This window comes from Cryptomeria japonica, chromosome 7 (genome assembly GCF_030272615.1).
Source record: "Cryptomeria japonica chromosome 7, Sugi_1.0, whole genome shotgun sequence".
Classification (NCBI taxonomy): domain Eukaryota; kingdom Viridiplantae; phylum Streptophyta; class Pinopsida; order Cupressales; family Cupressaceae; genus Cryptomeria; species Cryptomeria japonica.
The window spans coordinates 593937141-593954723 of record NC_081411.1 but is presented as its reverse complement, the minus strand read 5'-3'; the positions used below and the strand labels follow the sequence as shown (position 1 = coordinate 593954723).

The 17583-nt window shown below is 35.9% G+C and overlaps 1 protein-coding gene and 1 long non-coding RNA gene across 7 annotated transcripts in view; both read right to left on the bottom strand.

The window, feature by feature from the left end:
• Window positions 1–1831: 1831 nt before the first annotated feature.
• LOC131049021 (uncharacterized) overlaps window positions 1832–17583 on the bottom strand; it is a 37046-nt gene continuing 21294 nt past the window's right edge. Inside the window, exons 2-6 of one of the 5 annotated variants that reach the window (XM_057983032.2) lie at window positions 16725–16886; window positions 16189–16599; window positions 15777–15950; window positions 12720–12810; window positions 12088–12616 (exon numbers count right to left, since the gene is read on the bottom strand). In XM_057983032.2, the coding sequence (XP_057839015.1) occupies window positions 12606–12616; window positions 12720–12810; window positions 15777–15950; window positions 16189–16272 (360 nt within the window). In that variant the 5' untranslated portion in view covers window positions 16273–16599; window positions 16725–16886 and the 3' untranslated portion in view covers window positions 12088–12605. The other 4 variants (XR_009106653.2, XM_057983025.1, XR_009106652.2 and 1 more) reach the window with 4 other exon arrangements.
• Window positions 5376–9413, bottom strand: LOC131049042 (uncharacterized). 2 transcript variants are annotated; one of them, XR_009106656.2, is made up of 4 exons: window positions 6340–9411; window positions 6035–6206; window positions 5839–5923; window positions 5376–5658 (listed from the first exon to the last, which is right to left on the bottom strand). It is a non-coding gene; the product is annotated as an uncharacterized LOC131049042 (long non-coding RNA). The 2 variants fall into 2 exon arrangements; XR_009106654.2 differs by having other exon boundaries at window positions 6035–9413.

The window sequence follows — 17583 nt, the reverse complement described above, 5'->3', positions numbered from 1 at the left end:
TATCAAACCTAGGGCCATCAAATAAGCTTTCATCCTTACACTCCAAAACACAAAATAGGATCCATCAAAAAGAGGTGCCTTATTTGAAGAAATACCTTCTCGAGCAACTAAGCATGTCATCTTGAATCTGCCTCAAACTGCTAAGCTTTTTACAAGGAACTTGGCTTTAATACCAATTGATAAGCATACGTATATAATGAGAGGGGGTGAGCCAATATATGTCAATTTTAACTTAAATGAACATTAATTACCATTAATAGCTTCTCCAAACATCACAACCAATCTGAAATCCAAATCATAATTAATAGCAATTACTAGTCTTTCTTTAATTATGAATAAACTAATCAAAGAGCACACATCCACAAATGAACACTAGATTTATGTGGAAACCCAAAAGGGAAAAAATACAGTAAGAATAGCTACTTAGATCTACTACCTAAATCCAACCTCACAAAATATAATGAAGAACGTACAGTATGAAGTAGGCACCAATTTACTATAGATGTCAATCTCCAATTACATTTGCAAGCACCAATCTACAAAAGAAACCAATCTCCAAATACATTTGCAAGCACCAATCTACAGGAGACACCAATCCCCTACTCCAAGGTCTGAGTACTGACTGAACATATGAGACACCCATCTCATCACAATACATGAGATATGAAATATGGACCTTCAAGTGCCAAATGCTCAACTTCTTTCTGATTTGATTAACCTTAGAATTTTTCCACACAGCATATGATCTTCAAATGAAATTGCACACAATGATTAAGATGCTACTCAAATAGCATCACGCACATCCTTGCACATTAGCCACACCTAATTATCATTGTCAACCTGGAACAAGATTATTGCATCTGCAACTTGGCCACAAGAATAAACCTTACACCAAACATGTAATAGCCTCGATCCAAAAGCCCACACATTACTTCAAGAGAAGGGACACACCATTCGCTACCCAACACACTCTACTAGCTCAAAAGTACAAAACACTAACTCCATGTGGTGTACACTACAATCCTCTGGCACATCAATCTGGAACATCAACACAGTCCGCCAACTAACACAATGGAAACTACGTCACTACTAAGTCTTTGCCTGCCAAAGCCAAGCCTTTGAAGCTTTGGAATATGAAACGTCATATGTATTTTTATATTCCAAACCACATGCCACAATGCTCAAATACAGTAGAAAGTAGAACCAAACACCATGGCAATGCAACTGAGTGCACATATTATTCCTGAGCAACAAAGCTTAGAAGCATACCACATATTCTTTCATACGACATCATGTGATAGACAGTCAAGAACCACTAATATAGAAGTATAATGATAACATTAAGAGAGCTATCGACCATAGCTTGTTACGGTTATTTCAAAAGCTCAAACATAGACATAACAATACTTGTAACCTTCCATATGCCTTGACTTCAATGACAGAACTAACCAACACCTTTGACATCAATGACAGCCTTTTCTCAACACTATTGACCTTTTAAAGTTTACGTGGTTGTGGAGATTCACTTTCCAATTCATTCTAGTCTGTAGATGAATAGTTTTGCCTAAATTTCAACATCCCCAGTTATAGATTTTACACATCTAACATTTTAACTCAGGTCTCCTACTAACTGTAGGCTTGCAATTGAACCCTAAGTCTTGGTAGGTACAAAAGAATTTAGAAGTTAGAAACAAAATCTTCGCTTTGATGTTTAATCATTTATATTGCGTTTATGATTAATTACAAATAGTTACTCTCTGTCTGTCCTATTAATGATAAATTCTAACCACAATATCAAATATAAAACTTCAAACTAAAAGTAAATCACAGCTTTTTTTTCTTTTGGCCTTGGGAATTGACTCTATCCTCAACCCTAATCAGCATATATTTTAATTTTAATCATTTTCGGCCATTAATATAATGAATATGTTATATTGAAAACAATTCTATATGTCGTTTTATTGGTCTGAGTATATCTGACATTGTGTATATTGGTTTTTAATGGCAATGGCTACTACGATAATAAGTGAAAAATTTGTTGTTGGAGCAAAGGGCAGCTAGCTTTGTACCAATTTGATCAACTCACCTTTCTAGATCTCCTACCCAACACAACATTTCATCCTTTTTCGCTTTATCATATACAACTTAAAACAAAACAAAAAAATTAACAGAAGGATGTTGCTATGATTAGAATACACTTTAAACCATACGTTAGAGTCTAGACAGATATTTGTCAATGGCATTAAAATTATTTTAGAAGAGGTCAATGCATGCAATTTGGTTGACTTGGTATGAAAAATATAGAAATTGAACTAAGCAATGAAATATGTGTAGTTGCTCTGTCTGAAGTGAAACTCTTAACCTTCAAAATGATATGTAATTGCTGCTCTAAGGAAAGTAAGAACCGTGATTGAAGGTATAAAAAATATGAGGACCCCAAAATCAATTATGTGTTCAGGATTCTTGAGAATAGAACAAAAAACTTGATAAATGAGAAAATATACACAAATTACTAATAGCAATCACCTGTAATTTTGTGTTTCAGCTGTGGATTTGTCACAGTCTGAAAATTAATTTGATACTTTTTTGAAAAATCGATATGTAGCTTTTAGAATCCACGCAACAAATCAACTAACAATGACTGCTAGTTACTGAAATACGAGATGGTGATTTCTCAGCCCTTTTCAATTTTGCAGGTTGCATATATCTTTCAGTATCATCAACATTGATTCTGGCTATGATGGCCATGCAAGAATGGTCGATGAAAGAGGGGAGCAGCCACATTTAACTCAAGAAGATGGAAAGCAAAAGTAACAGTGAACAACATGAAGAAGGATTGAATAGAGGGTATACATGTCAAGAAAAACTGCAGCATCTGACATGCACTTGACTTTAGCACTCTTTGGCAGGAGGTCACGAAATTGATCAAAGTGAATAATTGTTGCTAAACCTCCTACTGAGCAGCCAGTTAGTAGAGCCTACCAAATCCAAAAAATCCAGTAAACCAATATTAATACTCTGCAATATTGGCATACCAAACCAAACCAACTTTTATATATCAAACAGATCTATTGAAGTGGGTAAAATGGCCAGTTCATTGGGTAGCGGGCCTACCATTTGCTACCTTTAAGAATTGAAAAACCCTTCTGCCATATAATTACCTGCTGGGTTTTATCCAGTCCATTTGACAATAGGTTCTCCATGACAGTTTGCCAAATCCTCTGCCCTCTAAAATAAAGATGGATGGTGGAATATTCTTGTGGCTCTTCTACATCTCCAGTGAAGGAGGAACAGTCACAGGATCAAACCGCAACTCGATTCCAGTTACAAAAATCTAATTTTGAATAACTCAAAGAAGAGTTCATTTTAAATTATTTCCACTCCCTTCTCCTATGTACTACCATTCATGTGCATGATTTCTTAAATACGTAGATTCCTCGACTTGTTACAGCTTAAATGCCAATAAATGCCTCTTTCGGCCATAATATAAAGACATAGTTACCAAGAGACCCGTCTCCTACCCTTGGAGACGCGTACCAGAAATGGAGACACGTTTCCAGTATCTGAGACGTCTTTAGAAACTTCTTAATGCATAAAGCGCTTTTGGATGTCAGTTCTTGTCATCTCCAAAGTCTCCCAACCAAAAATTGATGTCTCTTGCTTGAAAACTTAATGCAAAATGCAATAAAAAGAGAAAAAAAAAGCAAATAAATAAGATAAGCTTGCAGCAAAGCAAAGTCATAGGGAAATGACTAATAAGAAACTGTTTCGAAAGAAGACAAAGATCCATGCAATTATAGTGATCAGATCTATTGGCAGTGTAGACTTTTTGAGAGGACTGATTTCTTATCATTCTAATAGTCTAAAGAGAAATTGCCTTTACTATTTAGCTGGCAATATTGAGTGTGTTCGATATCTTGCCTTTACCATTTAGCTGACAATATTGAGTGCGCTCAACATCTATATTACCTTACTCTCACTAAACAATTTAGACTATCTATGATATCAGCAGTATAAGCAATCTTAATTTCAATTTTTGTTCAATTTTAAAGTCAATGTTAAACTTTACCACTGTTCTTGTTTTCAAATTTTTCTGTAATAAAATTTTTTGAAAATTATTAAATTATATTTAAATAAAATTGACATCTCCAAGTACTCCAGTCTCCTATTTATGAAAATTAGGAGTACCAGTACCAGTACCAGTACCAGTCTCCAAGTATCCCGTCTCTTGATAACCTTGTATAAAGATGAGCCCTACCTAGATTTCCTGCACCTAGTGCATGATTCTATATCACTACACCAGCCTCCCCCTGGACATGACAAAGATCAAAATGAGAAAATATAAAGGATTGAGAGCATAGACGAAAAACCGGATATCTGCCTCTATGCTAATCAGCCAGTTGTTTGCTCCTGATCCAAATCTCCTTAGAATATTGTAAGTTGGTGGGCTTCCATCCAAATAAACTGCATCCCACAAATAAGCCACAACTGCTACTATTATTGTGAGGCAGCCAAGGCAAGAAAGAGAATAAACAACAAAAAGTTTTACAATAGTGAAGGTCCCACTGGACCGATGCCCAAGTGCAAATTCAAACCATTGAGGTTGACAGTGGAAGGAGAACAAATGATTGGCAAAAAAAAGCCTCCACGGTCACTGTAAAATGATGTAAAAGAAGAGAAACCGCAGCCAATTACAGCCAAGAAAACTATGAAGAGACACCGGAGCCAATTACAACCAAGAAAACTATGTAACTGACAGGAGATGGAGCGAACTAATTACAATGTTTGAATGCCATGAACATGTGAAATTTTATTCTGCAGATTTTTTTTTTGTCAGCTTGGACGTACTGCTAGCTAGGTGTCAAAATAAAGCACAGGTTCTGTTAGCTAGGATGCCAAACTAAAGCACTAGGAATTTTTAATGACACAGGTTCTTTTACCCATTTTTATTTAAGTTTTTTCTCCACTCTTGTTTATTGTATTTTATTTAAAATAAATGTTTATTATTTATACACAATATTTTTTTAATAATATATGTATACACAATCACATTTAAATATGTTTATTATTTATACACAATATTTTTTATTTTTCACCTGATCAAATCACACCTCAAAAAAAAAATCACCACCTTTTGATTTTTCTTAATCATTGTAAAAAATATAACGTCTCTTTTTCACCTTATGAATCATTTTAGATGTCTTGACTATTTAAGAAAAAAAAAGTTCTTAGATACAAATAAAGAGTGAGCAACAAAATGTTGTTTCACTATGTTAGGTAGAAAACCAAATGATAAATTAAAAGAAAAGGCCCAATATAGGAAATCACATAATGAATTTCAAGCACAGGCTGTGGAGATTTTTCAAGGCCATAAATTGCAAATAGTTTTGAAATTCTTATATGTTAGGGAATTTTTAGAAGAAATAGAACTCACCCGATATAACCACGATCGAATTCAAGATGTGATCACTTAGCAGTTCAGCCTGCTAAAACATCTTACAAGTTAAGTCTAGTAACTAAACATTAATATAGAATGTAGGATTCTTCGAAACATCAATTGAACCACTTTCTGCTTAACTCCCATAAGTCACGCACACCACATAGAAGAGTTTCCAAATCCTTTTCTGAAAATACTTGCAATGTCGAGATGGAAAACACCTGTAAGCGATAGAAACAAGCATTCAATCACCAAAAGCATGCAAAAATAAAGATGGGTCATTGGGTCACTAAAAAATGCACATAATAATTTGAGTGAATGGTATTATTCAAATCTAGAATTAGTTGTGTTAAAATGACTAAAACCAAATCTAGAGCTAGTTCTAATAAAAGGTCACTCACCTGATTATACCCTTTTCAAAAGGCCTCCGTTTGTGGAATGATTCCTGCTTTCACAACCAATGAAATATATTCTCCATATCGTAAACTGCAGAAAACAAAGGGGAGATGAATCCAACTAATTCTTACAGAGTTGGGAAATAAAAGCCTTTGTATTGTCGAAAGGCAAATTCACAGAAATGAGCATCTGAGAATGTACCAAAATACCGCTCCCCCTGTTTGAGAGGGTAGTCAGGGAAACCAGGAAGAGTAAAATCAACACAAAGGTCTTCAATTTTTGCACTATGGTAATGTAAGCTTGACATTTCTATGCTCTTAAAATCTGCCATTGACTCCCAAGTATTGCCTTCGAGCTGCAAGAGCTTGCATTTCTGAAAATTTTGTTCCAACCTCCATGTCAAAGTACTTGATATCATATAAATCAATATCCTTTATGCCCAAAAACTTGTCAGTTCCAATTGATACCCTAAATTGAAAGAAAGGCTTTATCATTGAAAAACTCACCTTCCCGAGAAGAGGCTTATAAAATGCTCTGGAAAGTGGCAAGTCCAGAAGTCATCTTGAAGAGCTTTAGCCATTAGAAACCCAAGAAAGTGAATTTCTCTGTCACTTTAAAGTTTTCTCTTCCACGGGAAGAATCTGTATGAGGTGAATAAGGACAAGGAAATAATCCCAGAGAAGCCTGCACTAAGTCCCCTGCACTTGTCCTCCATATTCCAAGTTTACTCTCTAATTCATGATTAATAAGTGTGTCAAACTCAAGAGTTGGACCCAAACTATTGGCGACCTCATTATAATACTCAATTTTGAGGACAGCCTTCTGCCCACCACACAAATCCATCACTTTTGCAGCTGCCTCAAATGCATACTTTCTGCAACACAAACCTTTAAGCGCCAAGGCATCCAAGGTAAGCATGGATGAGGGAATCAATTTGGTATAAAGTTCACAAAATTAGATAGAAGAAGGCAAACACGCCGAAAGAAAGCAATTTGATTGAAACACATAAAGAGTTTACGAGACTGATGACAATTAAAAATTTGTCTTCTATTGACAAAATTTTCGAAAGAAAGATTCCCTGTAATATATAAAAGAGCACATAATATTTTGTTCCTATCCAAATTTTTTATGAGCTAAACAAGTTAGTTCATACCATCAGTCCTCAACAAGAATTTTTGAGTGGCAAACTAAGTCCAAAGCTAGCATACCAACTAAAAGATGCAAGATATTGGAGAAATCTTATGTAACACAAAATATAAAATATTTCTTCCTTATCTCAAGTGGAAACAAAAATGGGCAGTTTTCAGTTAACTAATGACACCAATTGGGCAGACCGATAGTAGTCAATATCTTGCATCTTGTAGTTAGTATGTTAGCTTTGGACTCAGTTTGTCACTCAAAAATTCTTGTTGAGGACCGATGGTATGAACTAACTTGTTTAGTTCAACAAGAACTTGAAGTAGCAACAGAATATCATGTGTGCTCTCTTTCTTTCTTTTATATATCTCTGGAAAGTTTTTTTTTCAAAATCTTGTCAATACAAGGCAATTTTTTAAATTTCATCAGTCTAGCACACTCTTTATGTGTTTCGGTCAAATTGTTTCTGTAGACATCTAAAAATGGTCAACGCTTGTGGAGTCATACTTTAACATTTGTGCATTGCCTTATTTTAGGGTTCTTGCATCGCATTAACATTTCTTCTATGTTGCGCACTTGGTCTTTATCATTTGCGAGCATCGAGTCCTTCTTTGGCACTCCTCATTTTTATCGCTTTCAAATTAGGTCTTGTCGATAACAATCTTCAGTCATGATTTTGGTCGATCCTTGTCCTTGTCAATTTTGTCATTTTGCGATCGATTCGTCATGATCCTAGTCCTTGTCAATCTCGTCATTTTGCAATCGATTCGTCATCGATCCTTGTTCTTGTCAAATATCGTCATTTTGCGATCGATTTGTCATCGATCCTTGTCCTTGTCAATTTCGTCATTTTGTGATCGATTCGTTATCGATCCTTGTCCTTGCCAATTTTGTCATTTTGCGATCGATTCGTCATCGGTCCTTGTCCTCTTCAATCATGTCAATTGGCGTTTATCAATTTGATCTCCTTGTCAATCTTGGTCAATTTGTCATTGATTTTTGTCAACCAATTTTAATCATTTATCAATATTGGTCCTTTGTCAATCAGAATCATGATCGAACCTACATTAATTTCTTGTTGTCGTGACCTAATTCCTTGTCCTCTTATTTCTAGGGTTTTATGATTTGTTCATTTAATCCTTTTTCTTATTCTTTGTGGGTTTAATAAATCTATTTATTTAGTCCTAGGTCTCTTTCATGAATTAATTAATGGATGAAAACCTATTAATTAATTCACCTAATTTCTATTTTCATCATTTTTAATTTTCCTAATTCCTAATTTCCACTTCATTTTCTAATCTGCTAAATTCAATTTCCACCTAATCAATTTCTCTCTAGTCTCTCCATATTTTTGTGCTTCGGTGGAAGCATGAATTTCTCATGCGTCATACCATTGGCATAGCAAGATGTCATAGGTTTTTAGTCCTCTAACCTTTGCATTGGCAATATGTCATAATTCATGACATAGAAGGTGTCATAACCTTCTTCCTTCAACACAATTTTGCAATTTTTTGAAATCAATTGCCTCTAATATCAATTTCATGCTAATCTTGTCCTCTCTCCAATTTGTCTATAAATTGGATAATTTTCTTCAATCAATCAATTAATCAACCTAACCACATTTTCAGAGAATCAACCACGTCTCTAGTATCCTTACACTATCATTTTTCGAATTATAATCTTGCTTGCATACACTTGCATTTTGGAGGTGAGATCCACAATAATTTGGAGGTGAGAGAGAAACAATGGAGGTCAAGGAATGAGCTCAAATATATGGTTTGCATAGTATAATAGTGTTTTTATTTCCTTATTCTTTTGAATGTTTTGCTAGAATTATCATATACTAGGTTATGTTTGTGGTTGCATAGCTTATGATGTATTTGATGTTTTACAATATTTTTAGCTACATTTTCTGGTGAACCCGACATGAACTAACCTCCTAACCATGTTTTTGAGTGCTTTTAAGCTGATTTGCAGGTGAAAAATCAAGAAACAGGACAACTCAGGGCTTTCTGGACACTTTTGCGCCTGTGTAGGAGGGATCTGCGCCTGTGTCAAAGAGATTTGTGCCTGTGTCAAGGCATTTTGCCCCTGTGTCAAGGCATTCTACGCCTGTGTTGAGACATTCTGCGCCTGTGTAAGGCCAGAAACAGAGGTGAAACCAATGTTTTTACTTGCAAATTATTTTGTCTTCATTCTGTTCTTATATTCTGGTTTTTCTTTGGTACTGATTCTCTGTGCAGCACCTTGGCGTTATGTGTGACGAAGACATGAAAATGAAACTACTAACAAATCTTATGCAGGACGCGGTCAAAGACTTTTATTAAAACATCTTGCATGTGATTTTTAAAGTAGTTGCACATTTAATTTCTTAAAGGTTAATGAACACCATGCATGCTTTGTTTGCTTTTAGTTTGATTGCATGTTTTAACCCTTAGAATTGGGCCTGCCTCCCGATTTGCCTGGCACTTCGCACAGGCATTGGTGAGAGGGAACGACCCAAAGTGGTGATGGGCTAAAACCAAGCTCTTCCGAACCACTCTAAATAACTGTGGATGCAACAAAAGTTGTAGACAACGGGTGCTAGAATGGTATTGCGACGATTTATTCGCCGGATCAATACCCACCCGAACGGATGCCCTTACTAGAATCACTTGTTTTTAGTGGCCAAAATCCTTCTATCTGTTGGCTCAGGCGTTGTGATACGCGCATGCCGAAGACATCTCTCATGTACTCCTTAGTTAGAGATAGCAAGTTCTTGGGAAGTGATGCCCCTTGAACTCGAAGCTTGGTATGCCCAAGAAGTAAGTGCACTGTAAGGGGGAGCCAGTGCTACCAAGCGTCTAGCTATCCGGCTAAGTGTTGTATTTCGGGTAGAGGATTCAACAGATATTGCCCTTACCAGCCATAGGATTTGTTGTGAATGAGCATGATTGTCTTGGGTCTAAGTCCAAACATCTTGTCTTTTGTGATTGTCAAAAGTTGAATTATACAATTGTCACAAAACATCATTTGTCAAACAAGTCCAAACATTGTCCAAACAAGGTTTTAAAAAGAGAACATCCATCCAACAAAGTTCAAAACATTTTCAAAACATGGCTTTCAAACACATTGAAATAAAAAATAAAAATAAAAAAACTTTGTCTCAACATTCATGTCACTTTAGGCTAGGTTTTGCATAGTCCAACTTAGGTCCTAAGGCATACTGTCATCTCCTTTCATTTTAGTCATTTTCATTGCAAGCGTCCTCATTTTGCACTTAGGTTCAAAATCATTTCCCTAAGTTTGCATTTCATTGTCATATCCAAGATAGGTTCCCATTTAGGTTGCATAGGTTGCATTTTGTATATTCCAAGTCATTGGTCTTCGCATATCCTTATCATTGTATTGTCATATCATTTCCTTAGATCATTTTCATGTCATATCCTAAGTCATTGTCATACTCATTGCCTTCTTGCATTTAGTCTCAAAAATTGGATTTGTCAAACTTGAAAAAATTCAAAACTTTGGATAATACCCTAAGTTGTTGTTAGGAGGTCTAGACCTTATCAAACTTTTGTCTTTTTGTCATCAATATCATTTTTGTCAAACCTAGCTTAGTATCCAAGCATATAGGTGAGACATTGTCAATTTGTCCTATTGTCATTTGGTCCTTTGTCCTTTAAGGTCTTGGCTTCATTTCAACTTCCTAAGGTTGAGTCTTTAGGTTTGCATTTCAAAAAGTTTGTCCAAATCTTGAAAAACAACAAAAACATAGGTTGCATTCTTGCCATAGATTGCATTTTCATCTAAATAGGTTGCACTTAGTTGCATAACATTATCAAGCCATAGAAACTCAAAGGTCCAAAATAAGGTCACATTTTCATTGCATTTAGTTGTCATTCCAAAAATTCAAAAAAGTCCAAAAACATAAGTTGCATTGTCATCCTTTTAGGATGCATTCGTCAATCCCATTAGTTGCATTCCATAGTGACATGTTTGTTGAAATGAGATCTCAACCTTTTTTTTTTTTTTTTTTATTTCAATGTGTTTGAAAGCCATGTTTTGAAAATGTTTTGAACTTTGTTGGATGGATGTTCTCTTTTTAAAACCTTGTTTGGACAATGTTTGGACTTGTTTGACAAATGATGTTTTGTGACAATTGTATAATTCAACTTTTGACAATCACAAAAGACAAGATGTTTGGACTTAGACCCAAGACAATCATGCTCATTCACAACAAATCCTATGGCTAGCAAGGGCAATATCTGTTGAATCCTCTACCCGAAATACAACACTTAGCCGGATAGCTAGACGCCTGGTAGCACTGGCTCCCCCTTACAGTGCACTCACTTCTCGGGCATACCAAGCTTCGAGTTCAAGGGGCATCACTTCCCAAGAACTTGCTATCTCTAACTAAGGAGTACATGAGAGGTGTCTTCGACATGCGCGTATCACAACGCCTGAGCCAACAGATAGAAGGATTTTGGCCTCTAAAAACAAGAGATTCTAGTAAGGGCATCCGTTTGGGTGGGTATTGATCCGGCGAATAAATCGTTGCAATACCATTCCAGCACCCGTTGTCTACAACTTTCGTTGCATCCACAGTTATTTAGAGTGGTTCGGAAGAGCTTGGTTTTAGCTCGTCACCACTTTGGGTCGTTCCCTCTCACCAATGCCTGTGCGAAGTGCCAGGCAAATCGGGAGGCAGGCCCAATTCTAAGGGTTAAAACATGCAATCAAACTAAAAGCAAACAAAGCATGCATGGTGTTCATTAACCTTTAAGAAATTAGATGTGCAACTACTTTTAAAATCACATGCAAGATGTTTTAATAAAAGTCTTTGACCGCGTCCTGCATAAGATTTGTTAATAGTTTCATTTTCAGTCTTCGTCACACGTAACGCCAAGGTGTTGCACAGAGAATTAGTGCCAAAGAAAAACCAGAATATAAGAAAAAAATGAAGACATAATAATTTGCAAGTAAAAACACTGGTTTCACCTCTGTTTCTGGCCTTACACAGGCGCAGAATGTCTCAACACAGGCGCAGAATGCCTTGACACAGGCGCAAATCTCTTTGACACAGGCGCAGATATCCTTAACACAGGCGCAAATCCCTCCTACACAGGCGCAGAAGTGTCCAGAAAGCCCTGAGTTGCCCTGTTTCTTGGGTTTTCACCTGCAAATCAGCTCAAAAGCACTCAAAAACATGGTTAAGGGGTTAGTTCACGTCGGGTTCACCAATTAATGTAGATTGCATTACATTTTGAATATGTAATGAAGGAGATATCTGCATTTGGTTTGCTTTGATTTCATTTTGAATATCTTGTCTTCATGTTTTCATTGATTAGATTAGGATTGTTTTCATTGCAGTTTTAGGTTTTGTGATTGTCCTAATTGTTATTTGCTTTGATGAATTCCAAATTCCTATCTACATTTTCCCTTTGGTGCGTTTGCCTTCTTCTATCTAATTTTGTGAACTTATACCAAATCAATTCCCTCATCCATTCTGACCCTGAAGGCCTTGGCTCATCCACTTCAAATTCCACACTTTTTCTAATTGCTACATATATTGGTGATGATCTATCTAGCAGTTTGTCTCCAGTGAAAAAAATTCATTGTAGGCTGCTCCTTACTTTTGTTGGATAATTTTGAACTAATAGATGTCTGCAAAAGAATGCAAAAAGATGCATTTAATATTAGAATTCCTCTCTATAAGTTCTCTAATTTTTTAATGCTTTAAACTTTAACCCAATGACTGCAAACTAACCATATATTCCGCTTATATCGACTGGATCTCTCAATAACATGCCATTCGGCCCATCCATCACACAATTTGAAGTTGGTTCCTCCAACAGCCCCTGAGAATACATATAAAATGGTGAATACACTGACCAGAACTATATACACATATTTTAAAGATATTTGTATAATAATGTATTCTTCTGTTTTTCTCTGCAAATAGGGTATATCAAGGCTTTCACTATCTTGCTATTCATTGCCATGATCCAGCCATAGCCATAATAGGAGCAAGATGTGGGTCCTACTTTTGTAAACAAAAAGTACATCAAATGGGCACTAAATAAAGCATTAAACACAGAAGCATCAACAAAAACTAGCGTTCTTAAGAGCATCAGTAGAATTCTGCCAAATTAAGTGCAAGAGCATTAATCCATCAATCATATTTTGTACGGTTACCTTTGATTTGTTAAAACATATAAACTTTCACAGTTTTCATGGGCATTCTACTACTAAATACTGACCAGAATGTCATTATATAAAACAAGGAGACAGTTGGAACTATGGGAAATCGTGATTGTATACCTCATCACTAAATCCTCTTTGCTCGATTTTATTGTGGTTCTCTCTCTAAGGCATCTCTCATTGAAGCCCCTCTTCTTGTTTGTCTGCCATTGAGATCAGTTGTAACACTTCCTGAGACAGATTTTTCTCGTTTTGATGTTGTTGAATCTGCAGAATTTTCAGTTTGACCTTGATCTTGCTGAAGATCCACCTTCTGCAGCAACTTCTGTAGATGTTGCATGGGTACCAAGCTTAGCCACAGTACTAGGAGAATTGGTTTCAGTTTTATTTATATGTAATCTAGGAGAGAGATAATCTTCAATATCAATGATCCTAGCTAAAGGTTCTATGTATAAAATAGTTGGGAGGGTGGCTACTAAGAGCTTTTTCTCCTTGTGCTCTACACAACCACATTTTTAGAAGAAATCTGAATGCAATCGATTCATACAAACTGCTAGGATCGTAGAATTGTGTGACCTTGGACCCTGGCTGAGTTGTATACAAAATTCTCCTGAGGAAAGTGCATCCTGCAGCTTCCATGTTAGTTTTTAGTGATCAGATTAGCAGTAATCAACAGAAAATAAGAATGCAAAGTAAAGTAAACACAAAACACGCTGATACCCTGGGAAAGCCTCCCTCTTGGAGGTGAAAACCCCAGCAACTAATATCTCAGATTATATTGAACCAATCTCAATGACAGATATACAACTTGGACAACAAGACCAACTTATCTTGTTGTAGATGCAACATGTACACTGAAGGTTTTATCAATTCACTGTCTTAGCAAGGGTTCGCCAGCCCTTGAAGATGATTCGTCAACCTGGTATAATGTCCTCCACTTCTCTAGATGAGATTCACTGGCACCTATGATCAGATCGCTGACTTTGTGACTGAGTTCGCTAGCTTCAGAATGTAGTTCGCTGATCTTTGGAGCAGAACAGATCACATTAAGGCAGATGATATTCGCTTGAGTTATTATAACTTGTGACCTCAAGTCACTTCCTTTATAGTTTATATGCATGCCCTTAACCCTTATGCCTAGGTCGGCTTTGGCGCCAAATTACAAATTCACAAGTTACATTATAAGGTCAGACCCATTTATAACCACAAGTTACATTCGCCATTATAGGGTCAGACCAATATCACAAGTTACATCGGTTAGGACCTGACCAATAACACTTTACAAGTTACATATTAATAGGTCCTGACCTATTGAATTTACAAGTTACACAATATCCCAAATAGGCCCATACACAATAAATTTTAAGGCCGAAGGCCACATTAAAATTTACCAAGCTAGGTCGGCCCAATCAAGGGATATGACCTAGCTACATTTTCAACATTCCAAACTAGTACCGTTAAAGAAGTTTCTTTCCCATGAACAATCAAAAGAATAGAGACATCAACAAACGTCTCTAAGTCTTTTGAGTGTTTCCCATTGATGCTCAATCGAATCAGCTTTTAATATGTTAATCTTTTTCCAGGTTCCTGCCTTCAAAATAATTTAGTAAGGATGCCACAACCCCACTTTTAACAAACTCAAAAGTTGATATGCTATCATCTTGGCACAGTTTGGCCAGAACATCAGCAATGATTGATGGTATTTTACTGTTATCAGCAAGGTTACCAGAAGACGAGAGTACTTGGAGATTCCAGAGACTGGTACTGGTATTGGTACAACTAATTTTCATAAATAGGAGACGGGTACTTGGAGACGGCAATTTTTTTTAATATAGTTTAATAATTTTCAGAAAATATCATGACAGATAACTTGGAAAACAATAACAGTGGTAAAATTTAGCATCAACTTTAAAATTGAACAAAAATTGAAATTAAAATTGCTTATACTGCCCGTACCATAGCCAGTCTAAATGGTTTAGTGAAAGTAAGGTAATATAGGTGTTGAGCACACTCAATATTGTCGGCTAAATAGTAAAGGCAATTTCTCTTTAGACCATTACAATGACAAAAAATCACTCATAAAACTGTTTATGTCCCTCTCAAAAAGTCTACACTATCAGTAGATCCGATCAATATAACTTTTCATGGATTTTTGTCTTCCTACGAGACAGTTTCCTTATTAGTTATTTCTCCAAGACTTTGCTTTGCTGCAGGCTTATTTTATTAATTTGCTTTCCATTTTTTGCCTTTTACTGCATTTTGCCCTAAGTTTTCTGGCAGGAGATGTCAATTTTTGGTCAAGAGACTTCGGAAACGGCAGCCAAAAGCACCCTGTGTCCAGAAGTTTCCGAAGAGGTCTCCAGTACCGGAGAAGCATCTCCATCTCCGAGATGTGTCTCCAGGGGTAGGAGATGGGTCTCCTAGTAACTATGATTATCAAAGACAGCACTATTTTTACCCTTTCATTTTGATTTCCCCTTACACTCTTTAGCACTGCCTTCAAATTTTCCATTGAAACCATAATGATTATCATATACAACCCTAATTTGTTTGCCCTTCATTGATTTTCCCTTCAAATTGCACAAGGCCCCATCTAACTTCTTAAAAAGATTTGTCAACTTACAAAAACTATTTGCAGCTCTAGCCTTTGTAGCCCCTGAATTTGAAGCAAAGTATGTAGCCTTAATTGCCTTGCATGAGTTTTGAAAACTTCTTCTATTTGACTTGCTTCACTTTCTTTGTGTTTTTTACAAGGTCCATGTCGTATGAGTTTCATCCTCCCCTGATATAGTGCTCCCTACAGATACAAGTATACCCATTGCATAAAAAACACCTTCTCTCTATAACATATTGAAAATCATGTCAGGCAGTTTTTTATTAAAATTTCTACCATCTGCAATGCTCAAGTGAAATTTCAAAACCTTTTCCAACCAAAACTCTGCGGATATGTAAAACCACAAGTAAATTGTGGGTGTCTGAAACATAAAAGCAAATAAGTAAATATTTCAAAAATGGCAGCAATATGTGAGATATACCTTGATATGTTGCGTTCCTGTAATAAATGCTTCAACATCTTCTGAGGGCTGAAGTACAACAGTTTGCTGATAACTTCCAGACATTGGTGGCTAAATTGCACATTGATCTTTTGAAGCATATATCTGCAAAACCATTGATACTTATAACACAAACTCATGTCAGTGCTAAACTATATTTTATTTATATTAATTGTTGCCTGAATCATCAGTCGAAAAGTATTCATTCAAAATTTCACCAAAAGCTCAGGTTTTCTTAAAATAGCTTTGCTCTAGCAGAGTTATCTGCAATATTCTCAAGGCAAAGTTTGTTGTAGAAATACTCAAGCCCGTATCATCATTGATGAGAAATGAAATTTTCTCATTGGATACTGATGGAAGAAGCTCATTCACAATGGAGACAATCATATACAACTGTAGGAAAGACAATGTCAAGTCAGTTAACAATGTGAAGTGTCCTAAAGGTTAATAACAAAAACACAAATTGAACAAGGAACAAATATCTTTAAAAAGTGGTGTATGAACCACTTCAATATAACCTTATTAGTCAGATTATCTGTGAACGGAGTAATGACCATCTGTGAAACAATGCCAGAAGCAGTAAGAATATCCTTAAGGATGCTAGAGGTGCCCGTTTCAATCATTTCCCTTGTCAATACAGCAGAAGCACTTGCACAAGTTGAAAGAAGTCCAATCACATCCTGGAGCGAACCAAAAGAGTTATTTCATCTCTTCCAATTAAAAAATTTACCCAAGATTCAAATGCCCTTCATCCAAATAATCTTAAAAAAATAACATGAATCTTGGTGAACTATGAGTTGCATGGCCACTGCCTTGGTGACAGATATCAAAAATATAGCTTTGGCTACCAGACCATTGATAAATATATTTTCTATATTCTCTCGAGAAGAAGCAGCAGCTCTTGCTATTTGAGATAATCTGATAAACAGACACATGCATATTCTATCATTTGAAACCCAAACATTTTTTATTAGACATACCCCCATTATTAAAAGAATACTAATCAAGAAGTTAAATAACAAAATATTAAACTAAGAGAACAAGACCACATTGACCCAAAAACTGCAAGAAACAATTAACTAGAGATAGCAATAACTACACCTTCAGATCCCAGAGTTCAAGACTACAGTGTAAAATGGCAATCTAAAGATAAACTAACTGCATGTGGAGAATCAGAATTTAAAAGGTACATATATTAGCGTGAGTATCTGACAAAAGACCCAATAGTATTGGAATTTCTTCCATAACCCAATCAATGGTAGATGATGAAAGTTCTAAGCTAATATTTGCTGCAGTTGACAATGCAACTCTGTAAAAATTTTAATTTTTATAATTGTTAGTACTAAGAGGCCTTACATTAGAAGACTGTTGATGTGT